At 38.1% G+C, this 23,986-nt stretch overlaps 1 protein-coding gene across 7 annotated transcripts in view; it reads left to right on the plus strand.

The window, feature by feature from the left end:
- Positions 1-23,986, plus strand: part of MAST2 (microtubule associated serine/threonine kinase 2) — a 200,525-nt gene that overhangs the window by 23,482 nt on the left and 153,057 nt on the right. For 6 of the 7 annotated variants that reach the window (XM_012776047.3, XM_075997883.1, XM_075997864.1 and 3 more), the window contains exons 2-3: positions 11,795-11,942; positions 16,014-16,156. In XM_012776047.3, the coding sequence (XP_012631501.2) occupies positions 11,795-11,942; positions 16,014-16,156 (291 nt within the window). Of the gene's footprint in view, positions 1-4,702; positions 4,853-11,794; positions 11,943-16,013; positions 16,157-23,986 lie in introns of those variants that run through there. The other variant, XM_012776039.2, reaches the window with a different exon arrangement.

A 23,986-nucleotide genomic window follows, 5' to 3' on the forward strand; every position in this document is an offset into this window, starting at 1 on the left:
TTACATTTATTCTTATTTCTACAAATAACTATATTTAATACTATTTGCCATGTTGATGTGTCTCTAGTTATTTTGGTTGTCTGAATCTTGTTATCTAGTAGATTCTGTAGGAAGGACCTGTTAAAACAATATTTTCTGAGTTACTTCATATTGATTACATTGTGGTCTGGGTGCGGTGGCTCACACCTGTAATTCCAGCACTTTGGGAGGCTGAGGTGGGAGGATTGCTTGAGGTCAGGAGTTCAAGACCAGTCTGGGTAACATAGTGAGACCCTGTCTTTACCAAAAAGAGACAGTGAGACCATGTCTCTACCAGAAAAAAAAAAAAATCTGGCGTGGCGGCACGTGCCTGTAGTCCCAACTTCTTGGGAGGCTAAAGCAAGAGGATTGCTTGAGCACAGGAGTTCAAGGGTGTAGCAAGCTATGATTTTGCACCACTCACCATTGCATTCTAGCCTGGATGACACAGCAAGACCCTGTCTCTAAAAAAAAAAAAAAAAGCAGCAACACAGTTTGTGCCCCATACCTTGTAGGTCAGTTTTCCTGGATATAAAATCCTTGGTTCACATTGTCTTTCTTTGAGTATCTTAGATATGTAACCCTGTTTTCTTCTGGCATAAAGAATTGCTATTAAAGTCTGATGATGATCTAAGTTTCTCTCATAGGTCACATATTCTTTTTTCTAAATGCTCAAAGTATTTTTTCTTTAAATATATCCTGGTGTTGATTATTTTGGATCTGTATTCTCATGTACATGGTGTATTCTTTTAGTATGTAGTTTCACAGTTTCTTTAAATTTCAGGGAAATTATTGAATTATATTTTTTGAATTTGTTCTGTTGCCTTGCTTTGATTTTCTTCTCCAGGGACTCTTTATTACCATATGTTGGATGTTCTTTGCCTCTTTTCAACATATTTTCTTTCACATATTTTTTTCTTCCTCTTCATTAAAAAAAAATCCTCCATTATAGCTTCTGTGTCTCCTAAGGCATTGTCTGCTGTGTTTATTCTCTCTTGTTTTCCTTCATGTTCACTCTTTGATGTTTACACAGGGAAGTCGCCTAACGTTGCATTTCTCAGAACATGTTTCTGTAGACAAGTGACACATGACATTATCTGTCTATATTTTTGCTTGCTGTGTTCTTTCTTCCTGATTTCCTGAGGTTTCTTCTTGTATTGTTTCCCATTGTTTAAAGAACTTCTGTAGCCATTCTTTTAGGATAGGTCTGCTGTCAACAAATTCTATTAGTTACTCCTCTTCCCAAAGGATGTTTTCACTGGTTATTGCTTCTGAGTTGACAATTCTTTCAACATTTGAGAAGTATTATGCTACTTCCTTCTGGACCCCAATGGTTTTTGATGGGAAATTTGTCATTTTTTTCTGATGGGAAATTTGTTGAAATTTTTCCCTCTATAGGTGTTATTTTTCTCTGATTGCTTTCATGGTTTTTTTTTTTTGTTTAAAAAGTTCAAAATTTCAGTTATGAGTCTTATCATGTATTTCTTTGGGTTTATTCTGTTTCAAGTTCACTCAGTTTCTTGAATTTATAGTTTTATATCTGTTAACATATTTGGGAAGTTTTCACTTATTATCTAGTACTTTCTCAGCCTTGTTCTCTTTATCCCTTACTTTTGGGACAATGATGACATAGACATAAGATGTTTTGTTATAGTCCCATAGGCCCTCGAGTATCTGTTCAGTGTTTTCACTTTGTTTTCTCTCCATTGTTCATATTGAGTAATTTCTATTCTGTTTTTTAGTTTATTATTTCTTTCCTCTGTCCTCTCCATTCTGCTATTAGCCCATCCACTGAGTTTTTAATTTTGGTTATTATATTTTTCAGTATGAAAAGAACTTTTTTGTTCTTTTTTAAAAAATATTTTATTTATTGGCTGAGGCTTTTAATTTTTTCATTTGTTTTAAAGATGCTTATAATTGCTTGTTGAAGTATATATTTTTATCATGTATGTCTTATACTTTTTGTTTCTCACTTCCTCTGTTACACCTGTTTTGTGTTTTGTTGATTCTTTTGTAGTGAACCATTTTGATTCCCTTCTTATTTCCTTTTGTGGATGCTTTTTAGATACTTTCTTTTTGGTAGGGAATTACATATAGTATCCTAAATTATTACAATCTAGTTCGAATTGGTACCAACTTAACTTCAATAGTATACAAAATCTCTATTCCCATATACTTCCATTTCTTTTGTTGCCATGTGTTGTTTTTATCACAGATTACATCTTCATACATTGTATGTTAAGTAACATAGATTTATAATGATTTTTTTATGCTTTTGTCTTTTATATCATACAAAAAGTGGAATTACAGCCTACAATATTCAGTACAGTAATATGCTATACAGGTTTGTAGCCTGGGAGCAATAGGCTATATCATATAGCCCAGGTGTGTAGGGTGTTGTACCATCTAGGTTTGTAAAATTAAATTTTAAAAAATTATTTTAAAAAGTGGAATTACAAACCCCAAATACAATAATACTGGCTTGTATATTTGCCCATATAATTACCTTTACTGGAGATCTTTATTTTTTCATATGCCTTGCAATTTCTGTTTAGTGTGCTTTCCTTTCAACCTGAAGGACAGCTTTTAGCATTTCTTGTAGGGCAGCTGTAGTGGTAATGAACTCCCTCAGCTTTTTTTTTCCTTGTTCAAAATCTGGGAATGGCCTGGCGTGGTGGCTCACGCCTGTAATCCTAGCACTCTGGGAGGCCGAGGCGGGTGGATCACTCAAGGTCAGGAGTTCAAAACCAGCCTGAGCAAGAGTGAGACCCTGTCTCTACTAAAAATAGAAAGAAATTAATTGGCCAACTAAAAATATATAGAAAAAATTGGCCAGGCATGGTGGCACATGTCTGTAGTCCCAGCTACTCGGGAGGCTGAGGCAGCAGGATTGCTTGAGCCCAGGAGTTTGAGGTTGCTGTGAGCTAGGTTGACGCCATGGTACTCTAGCCCGGGCAACAGAGTGAGACTCTGTCTCACAAAAACAACAACAACAACAAAAAACCATCTGAGAATGTCTTAATTTCTCCCTCATTTTTAAAGGACAGTTTTGCTGAGGATATTATAGAATTCTAAATTGACAGTCATCCCCCTGCCCAGCACTTTAAATATGTCATCTTACTCCTTTTCAGACTCCATGGTTCTGTGTTAGTCTATTTGAGGATCCCCTGTAGTTGACAATTGCTTTTCTCTTGTTGCTTTAAATATTCTCTCTTTGCTATTGGCTTCAATAGTTTATCATGTGTCTTGGTATGAACCTCTTTAACCCTTGGCACTCGCTTGCTTTTTTTCTCGATTCCTTTATTCTACTTGGGATTTAATTTTTTAAATACCCCAGATTTTACAAAGTGTGGCAGTAGAATAAAAAACTGGAATTTCTTTTCATACAAACTTATTTATGTGGATTTTTTAATATTTCAAGTTATTGATACATTTAAAGAGTAATTTTAATCTCTATAATTTTTGCTAACCATGTCGAGTCACACTCAACATCTGAGTGCAGAGGATTAAGTTTAACATACTTGGAGGTCATCAAGCTACTTGGAAGTGTAGATTCATGTCTTTCATCAAATTTGGGAAGTTTGGGCCATTATTCATATGTGTGTACACACACACACACACACACACACATATATATATATATATATTTTTTTTCTTTTTGAGTCTTGCTCTGTCATCCCAGATAGAGTATAGCGGCATCATCATAGCTCACTGCAACCTTAAACTTCTGGGCTTAAATAATCCTCCTGCCTCTGCCTCCCAAGTAGCTGGGATTATAGGCATGGCATGGTACCCAGCTATTTTTTCTGTTTTTTTTTTTTTTTTTTTTTCTTTCTGTTTTTAGTATAGAGAAGATCTCACTCTTGCTCAGGCTGGTCTTGAACACCTGAGCTCAAGTGATCCTCCCGCATCAGCCTCCCCCAGTGCTAGGATTACAGGCATGAGCCACTGTGCTCATCCTCTTCATATGCTCTTACTGCCCTTTTATCTTTCTTTTTCTGTGGGAATCCTGTAATTCATATATTGTTTCATTTGAACGTGTCTCATAGGTCCCTTAGGCTCTGTTCACTTTTCTTCATTCTTTTTTCTTTCTGCTCCTTAGAATAAATAATTTCAATTGCCCTGTCTTTAAGATTGCTGATTCTGTTTTTGCATGTTGATATCTGCTATTGTATCCCTCTACTGAATTTTTTCATTTTTATTATATTTCTTTTCATCTTTAGAGTTTGCTCTTTAAAAAAAATAATTTGTTTTTGTTAATTTTTTTATGTTCATATATTAATTTTCCTGATATCCTTTTGTCTTTGTATTTTCATTTAGCTCTTTGGGCCTATTTAAGACATTTGATTTAAACTGTGCTAAGTCCAGTGTTTGGGCTTCCTCAGGGATGGTTTCTCTCCATTTATTTTGTTCCTTGAATGGGCCATACTTCCTTGTTTCTCCATATACCTTGTTTTTTTTTGGTTGATTAGTGGACGTTTGAATAATAGTAACTTTGGAAATCAGCCTCTCCCCTTTCTCCAGTGTTTATTGATTTTTTTGATTGTTGAAGGCTATAGTTGTCTATGTAGTGCTGCAGTCCCCAACCCCCCGGGCTGCTTTGGGTATCAGTCTATGGCCTATTAGGTACTGGGTGGCACAGTAGGAGGTGGGGATAGTGAGTGAGTGAAGCTTCATTTGTATTAATATTTATAGCTGGTCCTCATCACTCGCATCACTGCCTGATACTCGCTCCACCTCCTGTCAGATCAGTCACTGTCTCTCATCACCCCCGGATGGGGACCATCTAGTTGCAGGAAAACAAGCTCAGGGCTCCCACTGATTCTGCATTATGGTGAGTTGTATAATTATTTCATTATATATTACAATGTAATAATAATAGAAATAAAGTACATAATAAATGTAATGTGCTTGAATTATCCCAAAACCACCCCTCAGCCCTAATTCCTCCCACCCCCCACCCCTAACTCTATGGAAAAATTGTCTTCCATGAAACCGGTCCCTGGTGCCAAAAAGTTTGGGGACCACTGATGTAGTGTGTCCCCACCCTTTTTTTTCCAGAAGCTGTATTCCTTTCCATATTTGGTCATTGTAGTCTCTGTTCCTTACCTTATGTTTTGACAGAGATTTCCTTGATTGCCAGGAGCTAAACAAACCTCCAAACATACGTCTCCATCTTTGCTGATTGGCTTTGTGTTGGGCCCTCCTTCAACACTTAGCCAGATTTGCATCAATCCTACAGATCAGCCTGAAAACTTAAGGTCTTTTCAGGTCTTTTCTGAGCATTCATTTTGCCCAGGACATGCATAACTTTCTAAATTACCGAGTATATACAGGTGTTTTTGATTGCTCTCATATTCCAAAAGCATTCTCCTCTTTTCCTCTGTGACCTTAGGTGGTCTATTTTATGTCTTAATTATAGTCTTTTGCCTCAGATGACTGTGGGTGTTTGTATCATCCTTAGTGTTTTTGAGCAATGTCTTCTGCTTTTCCACCTTGAGCAGGTTCTGAGTTAGGTGACATTTGAGTAGGGCCTTGTATCAGGCTTTCAGATAGCCCTTAGACAAGTTAGAATAGACCTACACAATAATTTGTGAATAAGGTCTACTCTGCCTCTTTCAGTAGCATGGACCAGGGTCTCACGCTGGAACACAAGCTGCTGTTTTCCAGACGCTACCACACCAAGGAGTGGGTAGGGCAAGGGCAAATAAAAATGCCACAAAGCTTTCCTACTTTTTAAAAGTTGACTTCTTCATTCAGCATTCTCTTCTGGTTGCTTTAAACCTTTGGTGATTTTCAGAGTTCTGACAAAGTTGGTTCTGACAGTTTCTGCTTGTTTTTCTGTTTTTCTGTTTCTCTGGGAGGATGGGAGTTTGGAGCTGTATACTCTATCACTTTGCTGATGTTAACTCTCATTTGTTTCAATTTGTGTTTGCTTAATGATGAATGATATTAAGGATGGTTTTATGTGTTCATTTGCCATATTTGTCTCTTCTTTCTTAAAGTGTCTGTTAAATCTTTTGTTCATGTTTTTTATTGGCTTGTGTGTTTTCTTATTGCATGTGAGAGATCTTTTTCTTTTTGCGGGTATAGAGGGAGATGAGGGATCAGTATGTTTCCCAGGCTGGACTTGAACTTCTGGCCTCAAGCGATCCTCCTGTCTCATCACCCTGAGTAGCTGGGACTACAGGTATGTGCCAGTACACTGCGTGAGATATTTATATATGCTGAATACTAGTCCTTTAACAGGTATGTTTTGCAAATATTTTTCCTACTCAAATCAATAATGATTTGATTTCTTTATTTTAATGAAACAGAGTCTCAGTCTGCTGCCCAGGCTAGAGTGCTGTGGCGTCAGCCTAGCTCACAGCAACCTCAAACTCCTGGGCTCAAGCGATCCTCCTGCCTCAGCCTCCCAAGTAGCTGGGACTACAGGCGTGTGCCACCATGCCCGGCTAATATTTTCTACATATTTTTAGTTGGCCAATTAATTTCTTTCTATTTTTAGTAGAGATGGGGTCTTGCTCTTGCTAAGGCTGGTTTTGAACTCCTGACCTTGAACGATCCACTTGCCCTGGCCTCCCAGAGTGCTAGGATTATAGGTGTGAGCCACCGCGCCTGGCTATGACTTCATTTTTTAATGGTATCTTTTCAAGAGGGGGAAGTTTCTAAATTTGATGAAGTCCATCTTAAACATTTATTATTTTTAAAATTGCACTCTATGTCCTAAGAATCCTGCCTGACTAGAAATTACAAAATTTCTCTTACCTTTTCTTTTGAACGTTTTATACTATTAGGTTTTATTCATGATCCATTTAGAGTTAATTTTTTGTATATGTTGTGCTGATATGCATGGGGTATGGGTCAAGGTTCACTGATTTTATGTTTCTATATAAGGGAAAGGCTTTTTGATATTAAGAGAATAGACTTTTCTTTTCTTTTCCTTTTTCTGTTTTAGATAAGTTCTTGCTCTGTTTTCCAGGCTGTAGTGCTGTGGCGTGATTCTAGTTTATTGCCATCTCATACGCCTGGGCTTAAGCAATCCTCCGGCCTCAGCTTCCCTGGTAGCTGGGACTACATGCGTGTACCATCATGCCTGGCTAACTTTTTAACTTTTAGTATAGACATGGTCTTGCTATGTTGCCCAGGCTGGTCTCGAACTCCTGTGCCCAAGTGATCCTCCTGCCGTGGCCTCACAAAGTGTTGACATTACAGGCTTGAGTCACCACACCAGGCTGAGAATAGACTTTGATAAGTGTGTCTGATCTTGACTCTTGGCAGGGTGGGTCAGGAAGAATCTGCCACAAAGCATAGAATTCTCTTTAACTACCAGATTGCCAGTTAAATGGGGTAAGACAACTCCTAATGAGAGTTAACTGCTTTTTTTAAGCCCGGCAGACAACTTTTTAGTGTGTACACTCTTGTTTTTAGCTGTGAATCTTTTGGTTACTTGGAATCCTATCCTTAATAGCATAGTACAATATAAGCACAACTCTAGCCTTGTGAGTAAAGTTAGTGTGAGATTTGTTTTGACATTGTAGAGGAGGGAAATGGTTCAGAGTCAGGATGGGGAGGATGCGAAGACTACCTAGGACAGTAGAAAAAATAGCCACAATTCTGTAGTCTGAATTAAAAGACAAAGCAATAAGCTCTTAGAGTTGGAAGAAATATGTACAGATTGTGTAGTCTAGCAATTTCCAATCTATTCTTAAAAAACAAACAGTTGAATTTACATAGCATGTGTTAGATACATTCTTGCTATAATATTGCTACAATAAATAAGTACAGGTTACAATTCCTGTTGTAATTCTACCTCTTAATAATCTGACTTTGAAAGAATGTTATAATACAAGTGATGAATTGAGTTTATTTATTTATTTTTTATTTTTGAGACGTGTCTCGCTTTGTTGCCCAGGCTAGAGTGAGTGCCTTGGCGTTAGCCTAGCTCACAGCAACCTCAAACTCCTGGGCTCAAGCTATCCTTCTGCCTCAGCCTCCTGAGTAGCTGGGACTACAGGCATGCACCACCATGCCTGGCTAATTTTTTCTATATATATTAGTTGGCCCATTAATTTCTTTCTATTTATAGTAGAGACGGGGTCTCGCTGTTGCTCAGGCTAGTTTCGAACTCCTGGCCTTGAGCAATCCACCCACCTTGGCCTCCCAGAGTGCTAGGATTACAGGCATGAGCCACTGTGCCTGGCTGAATTGAGTTTATTATAATGTTTTCCAAGAGCTTTCCCGGTATTTGGGCTGCTAAAACAAATTTATTTCTCACGGTTCTGAAAGCTGGGAAGTCTAAGATTGTTAGTTGCCTGGTGAGGGTCACTTTGTGGTTCATACATGGTGCCTTCTTGCTATATCCTCACATTGTGGAAGGGGTGAGGGGTCTCTCTTGGGCCACTTTAGACTTCTTACTGTCTTTAACTTCCTATTTTGCTTAAGAATCATTTAATTGCAGGAATGATAGAAACCAAATTGATCTAATTTAAGCAGAAAGAAAGAACTGTTAATATGAGTACAGTGGTATCCCATTGAACCCTAAAACCTAGACTTCTTAAGTAAATCCAGTAATGCTCTGCTGTTTTTTTTTTTTTTTTTTTTTTTTTGAGACAGAGTCTCACTTTGTTGCCCAGGCTAGAGTGAGTGCTGTGGTGTCAGCCTGGCTCACAGCAACCTCAATCTCCGGGGCTCAGCGATCCTACTGCCTCAGCCTCCCGAGTAGCTGAGACTACAGGCATGCACCACCATGCCCGGCTAATTTTTTGTATATATTTTTTAGTTGGTCAATTAATTTCTTTCTATTTTTGGTAGAGACGGGGTCTCGCTCAGGCTGGTTTCGAACTCCTGACCTTGAGCAATCCGCCTGCCTCGGCCTCCCAAAGTGCTAGGATTACAGGCGTGAGCCACCACGCCCGGCCTGCTCTGCTGTTTTAAAAAGTCCAGTTGGCTGGGCACGGTGGCTCACACCTATAATTCTAACACTCTAGGAGGCTGAGGTGGGAGGATTGCTTGAGTCCAGGGGTCTGGGACCATCCTGAGCAACAGAACTAGACTCCCTCGTTACAAAAAATAGAAAAATTAGCTGAGCATGGTGTTGTGCACCTGTAGTCTCAGCTACTAGGGAGGCTGAGGCAGGAGGATTGCTTGAGCCTAGAAGTTTGAGGTTGCAGTGAGTTATGCATACCACTGCATTCTAGCCTGAGCAACAGAGCAAGACCCTGTCTCCAAAAAAAAAAAAAAAAAAATCCAGTTTAGTTGAGCAAAGTAGGCAAGACACAGAAGAGTTCACACTGAGTGATAACATTCATATAAAGTGTTTGCACTTTATATAATTATTTATGCTGTTAGAAGACTGGATAGTGGTTACCCTGGGGGATCTGGGTAGTGACTGGAAGGGAGCACAAAGGGGCTTTCTGGGGGTACTGATTGTGTCTTTTTAATTTTTTAATCTTTATGCTGCTTACATGTGTGTTCAATTTGTGAAAATTCATTGAGTTATATCCTTAGGTACATAGACTTTTCTGAAATGAGTAATATACTTTGGTGTAAGTAAAAAAGACATCCTAGCTTAAAAGTTGTATTTCATATCTCATTTAATTTTTCTTTCCTTTGCCAAGTTTGACAGGAGAGACTTGCAACGGTCATGATCCACTGTTTCATTTTTCCTTTCCTCTCTTTTCTGGCTTCTGTTCTTTGGTGTGTTGTGGTAGGGAATATGGAGATTCAAAAGGATATGTGTTTCTCTTTTTTTATTTATTTTTATTTTTATTTATGTATTTATTTTGGGGACAGAGTCTCACTTTGTTGCCTAGGCTAGAGTGAGTGCCGTGGCATCAGCCTAGCTCATAGCAACCTCAAACTCCTGGGCTCAAGCAATCCTGCTGCCTCAGCCTCCCAAGTAGCTGGGACTACAGGCATGTGCCACCATGCCTGGGTAATTTTTTCTCTATATATTAGTTGGCCAATTAATTTCTTTCTATTTATAGTAGAGACGGGGTCTCCCTCTTGCTCAGAGCTGGTTTCGAACTCCTGACCTCGAGCAATCCGCCTGCCTTGGCCTTTCAGAGTGCTAGGATTATAGGCGTGAGCCACTGCGCCTGGCCTGTGTTTCTCTTAATTGGTGCCAATCTAGTTCTTTCTTGGTGGTTGTTCCTTCTCTGGCTAAGACTGATCATCCATATGGTGTGGCAAGCACCCAGATGCTGGCTCTCTCATATAGCTCATTTGTAAGTTTTTTTGGGATAGGATCTTTTCTTCTCCATGTTGCCTTCATTTAGGATATACACTGTAATTTGATGTCTTATAAGGCCTCTTTACATCCCTCCACCTAGAGCTTCTTGCTATGGGTGTTACCTCTGTGAGTGGCCAGCCCTGTTTGGTGGGCTACCAGCATTAGTGCCCAAACCCTGCTTCCTTCCCTAGTTTCTCCTTGATCTGTACGTGTTGTTTCATCCTTGACACACCCCATGGTGGAAATATAGGCTGCTCCCTTGCTGCTTTCTCTTTTTGCATTAACTGCTGTTTCCAATTCTGCTCTTTCAGTGCTCATTCCTGCTGAAGTTAGTTGCCTGGGGACATCAGTTGCTTTGGTGTTTCAATGCTTCCATATCCCCCTTTATTCTTTTATTTATTTACTATCAGATTTTAAAATCTTTTTTTTTTTCTTTCTCTCTTCAGGTATCTTTCTTGATCAGCTTCTCTCATTTTCATGTTTTGGCGTTTGTAAACCATATTGTAAATAGTCACTGCCAGCCCATATTAGTGCTTTCCCTTGTTTGTGAACCCACCAATCACAATAGATGCCTTTAGAAAGTTTTTCTTTTTTCTTTTAATCTTTGAGAAGTGAGAATTTTCTCCCTTTTTCCCCCCTGTGGGTTTTTGTATGGCTATGGTGCCAGTTACCTGATTTTATTTTCAAATAGCAGGTTATATAGGTGTCAGTTTCTCCTTAGGTTTCTTAGTTTGTCTTTATACTGTCCAGATCAGTTTGATCTGTCTTTGTGCTATTTTATCTGTCTTTGTTCTGGCTTCCTTCATTGAAGTATAAAAGATAGGCCTTATTTTTTTAAAAAACTTTCCTATTTAATACTCCTAATTAGGTGGTTATTGGTTTAAAATGTCTAAATGTTGATATTGCTCATCACGGCTTACTGAGTGAGTAGAAAGAGGTGTCGAGGTAGAATAGAGTAGACTAGAGTAAAATAAAGGCAAAGTGAAGGTACTGTCAACATTTCATATTTTCTGTATTTTTTCCATAGTACTTTTTCTTTGAAAATCTATATTTAGCTTCTATCATAGGCATATAAAGAAAGTTCTAAGTTTTATTTTAGCATTCATTGAATGTTAGAGGTTATTTCTGACTTTGACAGGTAAAGGTAAAGGAAGGCCTAATATTTAATGATTTTTAAAAAAACCTAAAGTATGCTTTTCTTTATTGGATAGAGGAAGAGTATGAATAAAAGGAAAAACTAAGTAAATAAACATAACTAGAAGTGTGTTTATTAGGAATAACATATCCTACCAAAATGTCTTATGTCATCTGTGCGCCTCTTCCCCTGTTTTTGCTTTGGCATTTTATAACCAATATCCCGTGTCCTTTATAGCACACCCAGCTTTTACTAAGAAATATGTTCTGGCTTTAGCTGTTGAGTAGGCAATAAAAAAAGGCTGGCACTTTATAACTGTAATGAACGTTGTAGAGATGTTTAATGTAAAGTTCCTAAACTTCAGAAAAGATATTAAAGACTCACGTTTTACTCTTTTCTCTTTGAAGGATGTGGTAACTGGACTTAGTCCCCTGCTCTTCAGGAAGCTCAGTAATCCTGACATATTTGCATCCACTGGAAAAACTAAACTCCAACGACAGCTTAGTCAGGATGACTGTAAGTTACGGAGAGGAAGCCTGGCCAGCTCTCTGTCAGGTAATTATCTGATTTTGTTTTTTACACTTGATCTTAGCCAAAAGGCTGAGAAGCGATTGATTTTGTTTTTAAAATAAATGTGGGACTGTGTGCCAGTATTTCAAGGGGTATCGACTGGCTTGGCATCTTGGCAGCTTCTCTGGTAGCCATCGTGTGTAGAACACTATGGTAAGGCTGTTTTACTCTCCTTTCTACTTCCTCATTGAATCTCTGATTGCTCAGCACCTGAACCTGATAGATAATTCTTGCTTGATCACTATTACTGGTCACTGTTAATTTGATTTTTACTCTCTGCCTGCTTCTATAGACTTTACATCCTTTGCTTCCTTTGATTTTTTTTTTTTTTTTTTTTGAGACAGAGTCTCACTTTGTTGCCCAGGCTAGAGTGAGTGCCGTGGCGTCAGCCTAGCTCACAGCAACCTCAAACTCCTGGGCTCGAGTGATCCTTCTGCCTCAGCCTCCCGAGTAGCTGGGACTACAGGCATGCGCCACCAGGCCCGGCTAATTTTTTATATATATATCAGTTGGCCAATTAATTTCTTTCTATTTATAGTAGAGACGGGGTCTCGCTCTTGCTCAGGCTGGTTTTGAACTCCTGACCTTGAGCAATCCGCCCGGCTCGGCCTCCCAAGAGCTAGGATTACAGGCGTGAGCCACAGCGCCCGGCCTTCCTTTGATTTTTTTTTTTCTCCATTCGCAAAACTAATGCCCATGGTGCCTCCCCACCTCCTCCAAAGAAAAGGCATTAACAAAATTCAAGGGGAAAAAACTATACAAGGAAGTCTATAGGAAGTCCAAATAGAAAGCAATTAAAATGGGGCATAATTTTAATAGAGTTTCTTTAAAAATTCCATTTGACCTCAGCTAAAAGTGCTAGATCAGTAGAGAAGAAAATGTAATCCCATACTCCTTTGTCCAAAAGTAAACAATTTTCAATTTATTTTTCTTCCTGTCCCTTTTCAGGGCTGTTCTGTCGGCTTTATCTTCTTACTCTTGTATTGAAATTTTTATTTTACCAGTCAGTATTGAATCACATAGATCTGTTTCTTTTATTCTTTTCTTTTTCTGAGGCAGAGGGTCTCACTCTGTTGCCTGGGATATAGAGTGTGGTGGTGTGATTATTGCTTATTGCAACCTCATACTCCTGGGCTCAAGTGATCCTCCTGCCTCAGCCTCCCAAATAGCTGGGATTATAGGCGTGCCTTGCACCACTGTGCCTTGCTCACGCTGATCTTAAACTCCTCACCTCAGGCAGTCCTCCCACCTCAGCCTTCCAGAGTGCTGGAATTACAGGCGTGAGCCACTGCAACTGGCCTAGAACTGTTTCTTGTTTTAATTTTCATAGCATTTTTCTTTTAAGGATTTGATTATCTTCTAATTGTCCATGAGTAAATAGATTTTTGAATTTTGAATAAAAAACTAACAAAAATTTTCTTTTACTATCTGGATCAACTCTTTTGAGTACCTAACAACCAGATATCCAGTGCTTGGCTCTGAAATGCTAAATCCCTTCTATCCTATAAGGTAATTGCATGGCTACTAGGGGTACATTGTAGAAAGGTGGTTGTGTCTGACCGTTCTGTCTATAGAATTTTTGGTTAATTTGATTTCAGCCTTATGTCTTACTTTATGCCTTCTTAGGTATTTTTCATGTCTGAGTACTCAACCTGTTTTAAGATTTTGCAAAACAGACTGCCACTCCACTTGACTGCAACCTCCTCCATGCATAGCATAGCTTGTGACTTTCTCCGCCCAATTCTGTTGATTATAATCTACGTATACACTTTAGATTTTCCCCCAATTTTTTCACCCCCTCATGTCAGTCAGTGTCTGTCTCTCTTGTTATGGCCTTTGTTTATTTTACTTCTTTATTTTCATTTTTATAGTGTTTCCTGGAAGACAAAAGATAAAAGCATGTGTTCAGTCTGCCATCTTTAACTGGGAGTATTTTATGTAATTATTGAATTATTATAAGAATAGTAATTAGAATTTTTAAGAGTTTTTCTTTTTCCTCCGTTGTTTACTAAAGGGCTAGTTGTCCTATCTGTTCATATTATTCCTTCAGTTTTATGTTATTTCCCCCAAATTCTTGGCAATCCTTGGTATGCTCAAGCCCTTATGCAGGGGTCCTCAAACTTTTTAAACAGGGGGCCAGTTCACTGTCCCTCAGACTGTTGGAGAGTGTGCACTGTGGGCCCAGGATGAGTCGGCTGCTAAGCAGGACAGGCAGCGGTGGCAAAAACACCCAAGGGCTGGATAAATGTGCTAGGCGGCCCATGTGTGGCCTGTGGGCCGTAGTTTGAGGATGCCTGTCTTATGGGTATATGCTCAAATGGGTTTCTTCTGCAATTGTGAAAGCCTTTTTCCAAGCAGGCCCTTATTTTGAAGATGGATATGATACTAACATTTCTATATGTGGATAGGATAAGTTAACAAGCCAGATTTCCTTTAGAATTAAAAGGTGAGGAGTAGGCAGGTCATGTGGAGACATGTACAACATTTGCAGAATGAAGGAAAGAAGATAGGCAGGCTCTACTCTGGACTTAAGGAAATTGTGAGTAGAGAACCATCATCATCATTATTACTATTATTGTTATTGAAGGTTTTATGGAAAGACTTTTCCCATAAAACCCTTTACTGTATGTAATGTAAAGGGAACATTTGAGTGGAGACTTAAAAGATAATTAGATTTTTAAAATATTTTTCTTTTTTCGATTAAAAAAATAAAATATGCTAGTTATAAAAAATTTGAATACCAAAACATGTATCACCTCAAATTGAAGTATTTCTTAATTTTCTACATCATAATTTTCTTCTGTACATTGAGTTTGTTCTATACATTTCTCTACATTGAATTTTACTTACTTGCTGTTCAGATGAGTTGTATTATATTTTGTTTGCAGCAAAAACACCCCCAAACCCGTTCCCTCACATCTTTACTATAGTGGGTATTTCCATGACTAAGATTTTCAGGCACAGGAAGAACTTTCAAGAATTGGGTGATCATGATAAAGCCAAGTGAAAGCACAAAGCATAATATCGAATTGAGTGAATGAATGGGTATAGAAAACAGTAGAAGGAGGTGAGGCCCAAAAGACAATCTGACTTTATGGAGGGTCTTTTTAGTAATCTAAAGTTTTTGGCTTAATTCTTTAAACAGTGGGGAGCCATCAGAGGTTTTTTTTTAAATTTTTTTTTTTTAATTTCAAAATATTAAAGGACATCAGAGGTTTTTAAGGAAGGGAATTAAATAACCATATTTATTTATGTTAGATCACTAGCAACAGTGTAAAAAATGGTGTGAAGAAAGGGGGGAAATGGGACTTGGACCTCAGTGAGAATGTGATTGCATTATATCCAAATCTGGTCCATATTTACAAGTTCAGAGCCAAGCCCTAAACTGTACAAAATTTCCACTGTAATTAAAACATTTAGTGTTTAGTTATAAATAGCCTTCAAAAAAGATATATTCTCTATTAAACTGTCACCTGCATCACAGACCATGGTGAATGTATGTTTCTGCATAACAAAGTAAACATTGTAAATGCAAACAAATAAATAAAGTGATTGCAGTTCTCCACATTCAGTCTTGGTAAGTGACTCTCTCATAGTCTTTCAATGAGATTAAGACAGTCAGTAAACCTGGACTGAGCACATGGAGTCTGGTGAGACCAGTATAGATTCATTGTTTACCTTCTGGAAATCTAAGGGCTAAACTTGTCTGGGATTGGTACTTGTCAGTACCACTCATTTTGCATTAAGCTGGTAAGAAACTAAGGCTGGAGGGATTGGAAAACTCCTATACTGCTAGGTTGGGTGTCAGGGTGGGAGGCTGGCATGCGGTGGTTTTAAAGAGCACTTAAAATAGTTAATTCATTTCAATATTCCACTTGCAATTCTCCTCATCACCAAGACCGCTGGAACTTTTAAAGGACTATTGGCTCTAAAGTGAATATGGAGGAACTTCACTTTGTGTCAATACGATTTTATCCACTTGATATCATTGTATTTGTAGTTTTCCATTTATCAATAAATAATTACATGTATATTTTCTAAACCTTGTGTTTGAAGGTAAGCAGCTGCTCCCTTTGTCCAGCAGTGTACACAGCAGTGTGGGACAGGTGACTTGGCAGTCTTCAAGAGAAGCATCAAACCTGGTTCGAATGAGAAACCAGTCCCTTGGGCAGTCTGCACCTTCTCTTACAGCTGGCTTGGTAAGTGTTAGTAACGATGGTGATTTGCACTGTGAACAAATCCTTGATTGTCATTTGTCATTGCCACACCTATTATTCTCTTTGAATTTAATTTCCTAAAGTGAAATATAGAACAAGAGTGACATTAATTTGTTTAGAAAAGGGGCCTTATCATGTTGCCCACATTGGCCTTGAACTCCTGGGCTCAAGCAATTCTCTTGCCTCAGCCTCCCGAGTAGTTGGGCTTATAGAGGCACATGCCACCACACCCAGTTAAGAATGAAATTTTAATTTAATATTAATATATTCTGTTTGCTGTGCCATGCTGTCACTGTCACTGGTACTAATTATGTAGTGAGAGAATCAAGAGAAAGATTCAATATGGTTTTAACTTTAATGAATACATTTCCTGGGAAAGAACTTTCTTTTTATGGAAATGGTTCTAAATCTTATGAAGTTCTGTTGCTTTGGTGTACAGCTTTGTGGTATACATATTTAGTATATGAGGATAGGGAATATATATGGCATATTTTTTATTTTCATATATATATATGCCTTTTCTTTGTCTAAGCTTTGTATGATAGGCGAGGTCTTATAAAGGTTAAGCTGTGTAGTCTGGGAAGATTGTTTTATTTATTGCATATTGTACCCTTTTACAAACCTCAGTGGTCCTGCCTCTGTACCTAATGTACCTACTGACTCTCTGTTGGTCTCACATTCTTACCCCTATCCTTAGGACAAGGCACACTAGTAATTTGCAGGGTACAATAATAGAAACTTGTTCTCATTAAAATAGAATCTCATCTATACTTTGGGATCCCCCTCCCCAACTTTTAAATTTTGAAAATTTCAAACTAACAGAAAAATCGAGAAAATGGTATGATTAACACTCATACAAGCTTTACCTAGATTGACCAATTTGTAAACATATTTATCTGTGTGTATTAATATTTTTTCCCTGAAGCGTTTTAAAGCAAATCACAGACTAATTATGATGCCTCATCCTTAACTGTTTCTACTAAGATAGAAGACAATCTTCCTTAATAGCTATAATGTTATCAGATCTAAGAAGTTTAACATCATTTTTACCAATAGTATCTAATATAAAGACCATATTCAGATTTTCCTATATGGTTCCAACATGTCTATTAGAGCACACCACCCTCTTTTTAACCTGTGGAATTTCAACCTGGAATTTTTAACCTGTGGAGTTTTAACCTGTGGAATTTAAAAAAAATACAGGTGCGTGTACCCTCGTAGGGATTTTGATCCAGAGGTCTGGGGTCAGTCCCAGGCATCTGTATTTTTTTTTTAAATACCTGATTCCAGCATGCACTGTTTTGAGAACTACTGCCACCAAGGTTTCATTTTAAGGTGTGTGTTTCAATAGGGATTCCTGGGCTGAGGTTATTGGCATCCTAGCCTGAGCCAAGTGAAGTTTGTTTTTTTATTATTATTTTTTATTAACAACTTATTGAGATGTAAGTCACATATGATACAATTCACCTACTTAAAAATTCAGTGATCTTTACTGTATTTCACAGATATGTGCAACAATCACTGTAGTCAATTTTAGGACATTTTCATCACTTTAGAAAGAAACCCCATGCCCTTTATCTATCAAGTACCTCCTTATCCTCCCATCCCCCCAGGCTAGAGCAACCACTAATCTACTTTCCTCCATAGATTTGTGTATTCTATATTTTTTAGGTAAATTTAATCACATATGTGGCCTTTTGTGATTGCTTCTGTCATTTAGCATAATGTTTTCAAGGTTCATCCATATTGCAGCTCGTATTCCTTTGTTGCTTGAGAAATAATATTTTGTTGTATGGATATATCACGTTTTGTTTACCTGTTGGTGGACATTTGAGTTGTTTTTGCCTTTTGGCTGTTATGAATAATGCTGCTATAAATATCCATGTACGCATCTTTGTGTGGACATAAGTTTTCATTTATCTTGGGTATATATCTAGTAGTGGAATTGCTGGATTGTATGGTAACTCTCTGTGTGTTTGAGGAATTTTGGTTTCTCTACATCCTTGCCAACACTTGTCTTTTTGATTTTATCTATCCTGGTGGGTGTGAAGTGGTATCTTATGGCTTTAATGTACATTTCTGTAATGATACATGATATTGAATATCTTTCATGTGCTTATAGGACATTTGTGTGTTTTCTTTGAAGAAATGTCTGTTCAAATTTTTGTCCATTTTAAAAATTGAATATTTGTTTATTATAAATTTATAAAAGAATTGTTTCTTTAGACCTGAATCCAATTGCTTTTCTTCTCCCAGTGTTTTGCGTTTTGTTTTCTCTTCTGCTTTTCTTTCTTGAGCTATTTACTTAACTACTATAAACTCAAGCTAGTTCTTCTCTTTCCATTCTCCTGCCTAAGGATTTCCAGTTGGATATTTTATGTTTGGTCGCACATTTGTGAATTGGTATTGAATGCTTTTTCTTACTTTGACTACCCATACTAGAATAAAGCTTGAGGTCACCCCTGCTTTTGGCTGTGACATTTCTGAAAAATCTTTAGAATGTTTTCTCTTTGGGTTCCTCACTGTATATATTAGGTTGTTAAATATGAAATATTTTCAAATGAAAAGTTTATTATATCTCAAGCAGTACAGTTAATCAATGGATGTGCCTAAGCTATCAAGACAGTTTTGGCATCTTAATGGTAGCTTGTTTATGCCAGCAGCAAAGAAGCCTGGAGAGCGAGTGGCAATGAAATTGCAAAAGGCATTTTCCACAGCTTGTTGAGAATTGAATATTTTTACTTGCAAGAAGTGATCCAAAGCCTGGAAAAAGTGATAGTAAGTTGGTGCAAGGTCTGGTGAATATGGTGGATAACAGAGTTTCCAAGTTCAGCTTCTGTAATTTGAGCAGTGCTGTTTGTGTGACATGTGGTTGAACATTGTCTTGCAAGAGGATTGGCTTGTCTCTATTGACCAATCTTGGCTGCTTAATTGCAAGCATCCTTATTTTTTTTAAAAAATATGAATAATAGGCTGGGTGCAGTGGTTCATGCCTGTAATCCTAGCACTCTGGGAGGCCGAGGCGGGAGGATCGTTTCAGCTCAGGAGTTCAAAACCAGCCTGAGCAAGAGCGAGACCCTGTCTCTATTAAAAATAGAAAATTAGCTGGACAACTAAAAACTATATAGAAAAAATTAGCCTGGCATGGGGGCGCATGCCTATAATCCCAGCTACTCAGGAGACTGAGGCAGAAGGATTGCTTGAGCCCAGGAGTTTGAAGTTTCTGTAAGCTAGGCTGGGCAACAGAGTGAGACTCTGTTTCAGAAAAAACAAATATATATATGAATAATAATAACTAATCTTAAGAGACTGAAAATGTGGCATAGTATAGCTCCAAAGGACTTTTGGGTTAACAAGATTCATATATAACAAAACACCAAATTTTAAAATAATAAAGTCTAACATTTAAAGAAATATTCTGTTGATTATGATTTCAAAAGTAACTCAAAGAATATAAGAATTATGCAGGCTATAATCACTGGGGAGATAACCTGCTAGAGATTAGACTCAACCAAAGACTGGAGAATAGATAGGCAAAAGCCTTAAAGGAGCAAATATTTTCATTTTGAGGCCATCTAGATAATGTGTTTATGAAGTTTATGGATTCCTCCCTCATTTGCTAGTATTTATTGAGAGGATTTTTTTTTTTTTTTTTTTTTTTTGAGACAGAGTCTCACTTTGTTGTCCAGGCTAGAGTGAGTGCCGTGGCGTCAGCCTAGCTCACAGCAACCTCAAACTCCTGGGCTTGAGTGATCCTTCTGCCTCAGCCTCCCGAGTAGCTGGGACTACAGGCATGTGCCACCATGCCCGGCTAATTTTTTATATATATATCAGTTGGCCAATTAATTTCTTTCTATTTATAGTAGAGACGGGGTCTCGCTCTTGCTCAGGCTGGTTTTGAACTCCTGACCTTGAGCAATCCGCCCGCCTCGGCCTCCCAAGAGCTAGGATTACAGGCGTGAGCCACAGCGCCCGGCCGAGAGGATTTTTTTTTTAGGGCCTATTTTTGCCATATATGTAGAAAACATGGTCCTAATTAGTAATTTATAGGGCATGCTATGAAAAGGATTATACAATCATGCCAGGCACGGTGGCTTGTACCTTGTAGTCCTAGGTACTTGTGAGGCTGGGGCAGGAGGATTGCTTGAGGCTAGGAGTCTGAGAACAACCTGGAAGACAGCAAGACCCCATCTCTACAAAAAATAAGAAAACTTAGCTAGGTGTAATGGCATGAGCTTGTGGTCCCAGCTACTTTGGGGGCCTGAGACAGGAGGATCACTTCAGCCTAGGAGTTCAAGGCTACAGTGTGCTATGATTGTGTCATTGTACTGCAGCCTGGGCAACAGAGCCAGGCCTCATCTCTAAAAAATAAAAATAAAAAATTAACCAGGCATAGTGGCGCATGCTTGTAGTCCTAGGTACTTGGGAGACGGAGGCGGAAGGATTGCTTGAGCCCAGGAGTTTGAGGTCATAGTGAGCTGGCACATGATTATGCCACTGCACTCCATCCTGAGTGACAGAGCGAAGCCCTGTCTCTTAAAAAAAAAAAAAAAAGATTATACAATTATTTTATTATATGTTCCTAGTGATGGACAAAATTTGGATGGCATCTTGTCTAAGATTAGTTATTATTATTCTTATTTTTAAATTATATACAGTTAAAATCTATTGTTAAAAGTGGCATAGAGAAAGTCTCCTGGATTAGAAGTCCAGAAGACTAAGATCTATCTGATACCAGCTATTTGAATTTAATTAAGACTAAACTTATATGAGCCTCTGTTTTTCTCATCTGTAAAATGAGGTTAATTCCTGCTTTTCTCATGAATATGTTAACTAGTATCTGCAGCTTTGATCTTTGCCTTGTAGTTCTCCAACATAAAGCCACTTGAATATTTCACCATGTCTAAGACTCATCCCATTTGGCTACTCTGCCTTTCCATCCCCCCAAACCAGTTCTTTCTTGGTCAGTCCCAGACTTGTTGAATAATGCTATCACCTACCCAATAGCCCAAAGCCAGGGACCTGGAAGTCCTTGTTGACTCTTCCTTCTCCCTCACTCCTCTCCCCATCCAGTCACCCAGTGAGGCCTAGATCCTAGCATCACTAGGCGGTCTACTTTTTGTCACCATAGATATTGTGTACTCTAAGCCACATTTGCAATTAGATGATTGCAGTGGTCTTGTGATTGTTGACATTGTGTTCAGTCTCCTTTCGTTTCAGGCCATTCTCCACACTGTTCTTTCAAAGACACAAATGTGGGTTGGGCACAATGCCTCACACCTGTAATCCTAGCATTCTGGGACGCAGAGGTGGGAACATTGCTTGAGGCCAGGAGTTCAAGACAAGCCTGGGCAACACAGTGAGACCTATCTCTTAAAAAATAAAATTAGCTGGATGTGGTGGTGCATGCCTATAGTCCCAGCTGCTTAGGAGGCTGAGGCAGGAGGATCACTTGAGCCCAGGAGTTTGAGGTTGCAATGAGCTATGATTGTGCCACTGTACTCCAGCCTGGAGTCACAGCAAGACCCCGTCTCTTAAAAAAAAAAGACAAACAAAAAAACCTCTCCCAAACCAAATCTGATCATATCTATTCTTCCTTTTATCTTTCAATTTTTCCTTTATTTTTATTTTTTTTGTGTGACAGAGTCTCACTCTGTTGCCTGAGCGAGAGTGCGGTGGCATCAGCCTAGCTCACAGCAACCTGTGCTCAGATTCCTGGGCTCAAGCAATCCTTCTGCCTCAGTCTCCCGAGTAGCTGGGACTACAGGCATGCACCACCATGCCCAGCTAATTTTTCCTATATATTTTTAATTGGCCAATTAATTTCTTTCTATTTTTAGTAGAGATGGGGTCTTGCTTTTGCTCAGGCTGGTCTCAAACTCCTGAGCTCAAATGATCCTCCCACCTCGGCTTCCCAGAAGTACTAGGATTACAGGCGTGAGCCACCACGCCCAGCATCTTTCAATTTTTTCATTGGTTAATATTTATCTGGCACCAATGTTTGGCCATGTACTTGCTTAAAATATTTTTGTAGCTTCTTATAGCAATTATTGTATAGTAAATAAAAAATGGTTATTGAATGAATGACTTTTCATTGAGATTATCAAATGGGGAATGAGGAAGTAGAGACAGGGACCACTAATGGAAGGCTTAGGTTTAGATGCTTTTTCTCTGAGACTGTACTATTGGAGTCAAATAAGTTGTACTGTGGTTGGCCTAACCAGTGAACTTTCCTGGATATTGGGATTGCTATAAATCCCAAGAATCTTTTAATTGGTTTGGTTCGACAAATTCCCTCGATATACATTTGGGAGTTTTTTTAAATTTCTTTGGCAGACATTGCCTTTATAGAAATGATCATTTGCAAGGAGTGAAATCTATCATTGTGTTCCTAGTCTATGTGTAGCATTGTATTTTGTACATAGTAAATAATATAGAATTGTCTATTAAAAGAGTAAAGAACTTTTTGGATAAGCATTTACTAAATGATACAGCTGATTGGATTAACACTTGTTTGAAGTATGTCCAGAAAAGAAGGCTGATTTAATTTAAAGTGTTAAATTTAAAGTGTTAAAGTGTTACCACCACCCTGAAGTAATGCCACAGGAACCTCTCTATTCTTGTCCTTATCCTAATCATCATTTTTCTCTACTTCTTGGATAAAGGTGTAGAGGGAATGCTTACCACATATGCTGATGGTACAGTATTCCCCATGTTGAGTGATAAATTCTGTTACAGCCTCACAAACAGAAATGATGGTTCAAGAAGAACCAGCAAAATGAGATTTAATAGCAAAGTAAACTCTGAAAACCAAAACCCCAAACTGGATTGAACTCTGAATTTTAGTCATTTGAGTGTAAAAGACTTGAAAGGTTTTAATTGACTTCTAATTTAGCGTTCTAACATGATTACCAAGGTAAACTTCTGTGATCTTAAACTGAGGCTACAGTTTTAACTAGAACAAAGGATATGATCTTCCATTCTATCAGTTTTCATGTTGAATATGGCATGCTATTTTGGGTGCCACATTATTATTGAATTGTTAAAATTGAAGTGAGATTCATATAACATACAATTAACCATTTTAAAGTGTGTATTTTAGTGGCAATTAGTACAATCACAATGTGTGCAGCCACCACCTATATCAAATTTTAAGACGTTTTCAAAAGAAAATCCTCTACCCATTAAGCAGCGATTCTTCATTGTACCCTCATCCCAACCCTGGCAACTACTAATCTGCTTTCTGTCTCTATGGATTTACCTATTCTGAATATTTCATATAAATGGAATCAACAATATGTGACCTTTTATGTCTAGCTGTTTTCACTTAGTATGTTTTCAAGGTTTTTCTATACTGTAGCATGCATCAATAATTTATTCCTGTTAATGGCTTAATAAGATGCCATTGTATGGGTATGCCACATTTTGTTTATCTATTCTTCAGTTGATAGACATGGATTATTTCTACCTTGTGGTTATTGTGAAGTGAATGTTGCTACTTTGAACATTTGTATACTAGTATTTGTTAGGAGTACCTGTTTCCTGTACTTTGGGGTATATACCTGGGGGAGTAGAATTGCTGGGTTACGTGGTAATTCTTTGTTTCACTTTTTGAAGAACCACCAAACTTTTGGTTTGCTACACCATTTTATATTCCCACCAGCAATATATGAGAGTTCAAGTTTCACCGCATCCTTGCCAATACTTTTCTGATTATAGCCATCCTAGTGAGTGTTAAATGGTGTCTCATCGTGGCTTTGATTATTATTATATTTTTAATTTAATATTTCAGAACTGTATTTTGAGGTGACA

The sequence above is a fragment of the Microcebus murinus genome, chromosome 2 (genome assembly GCF_040939455.1).
Source record: "Microcebus murinus isolate Inina chromosome 2, M.murinus_Inina_mat1.0, whole genome shotgun sequence".
NCBI classification, from domain to species: domain Eukaryota; kingdom Metazoa; phylum Chordata; class Mammalia; order Primates; family Cheirogaleidae; genus Microcebus; species Microcebus murinus.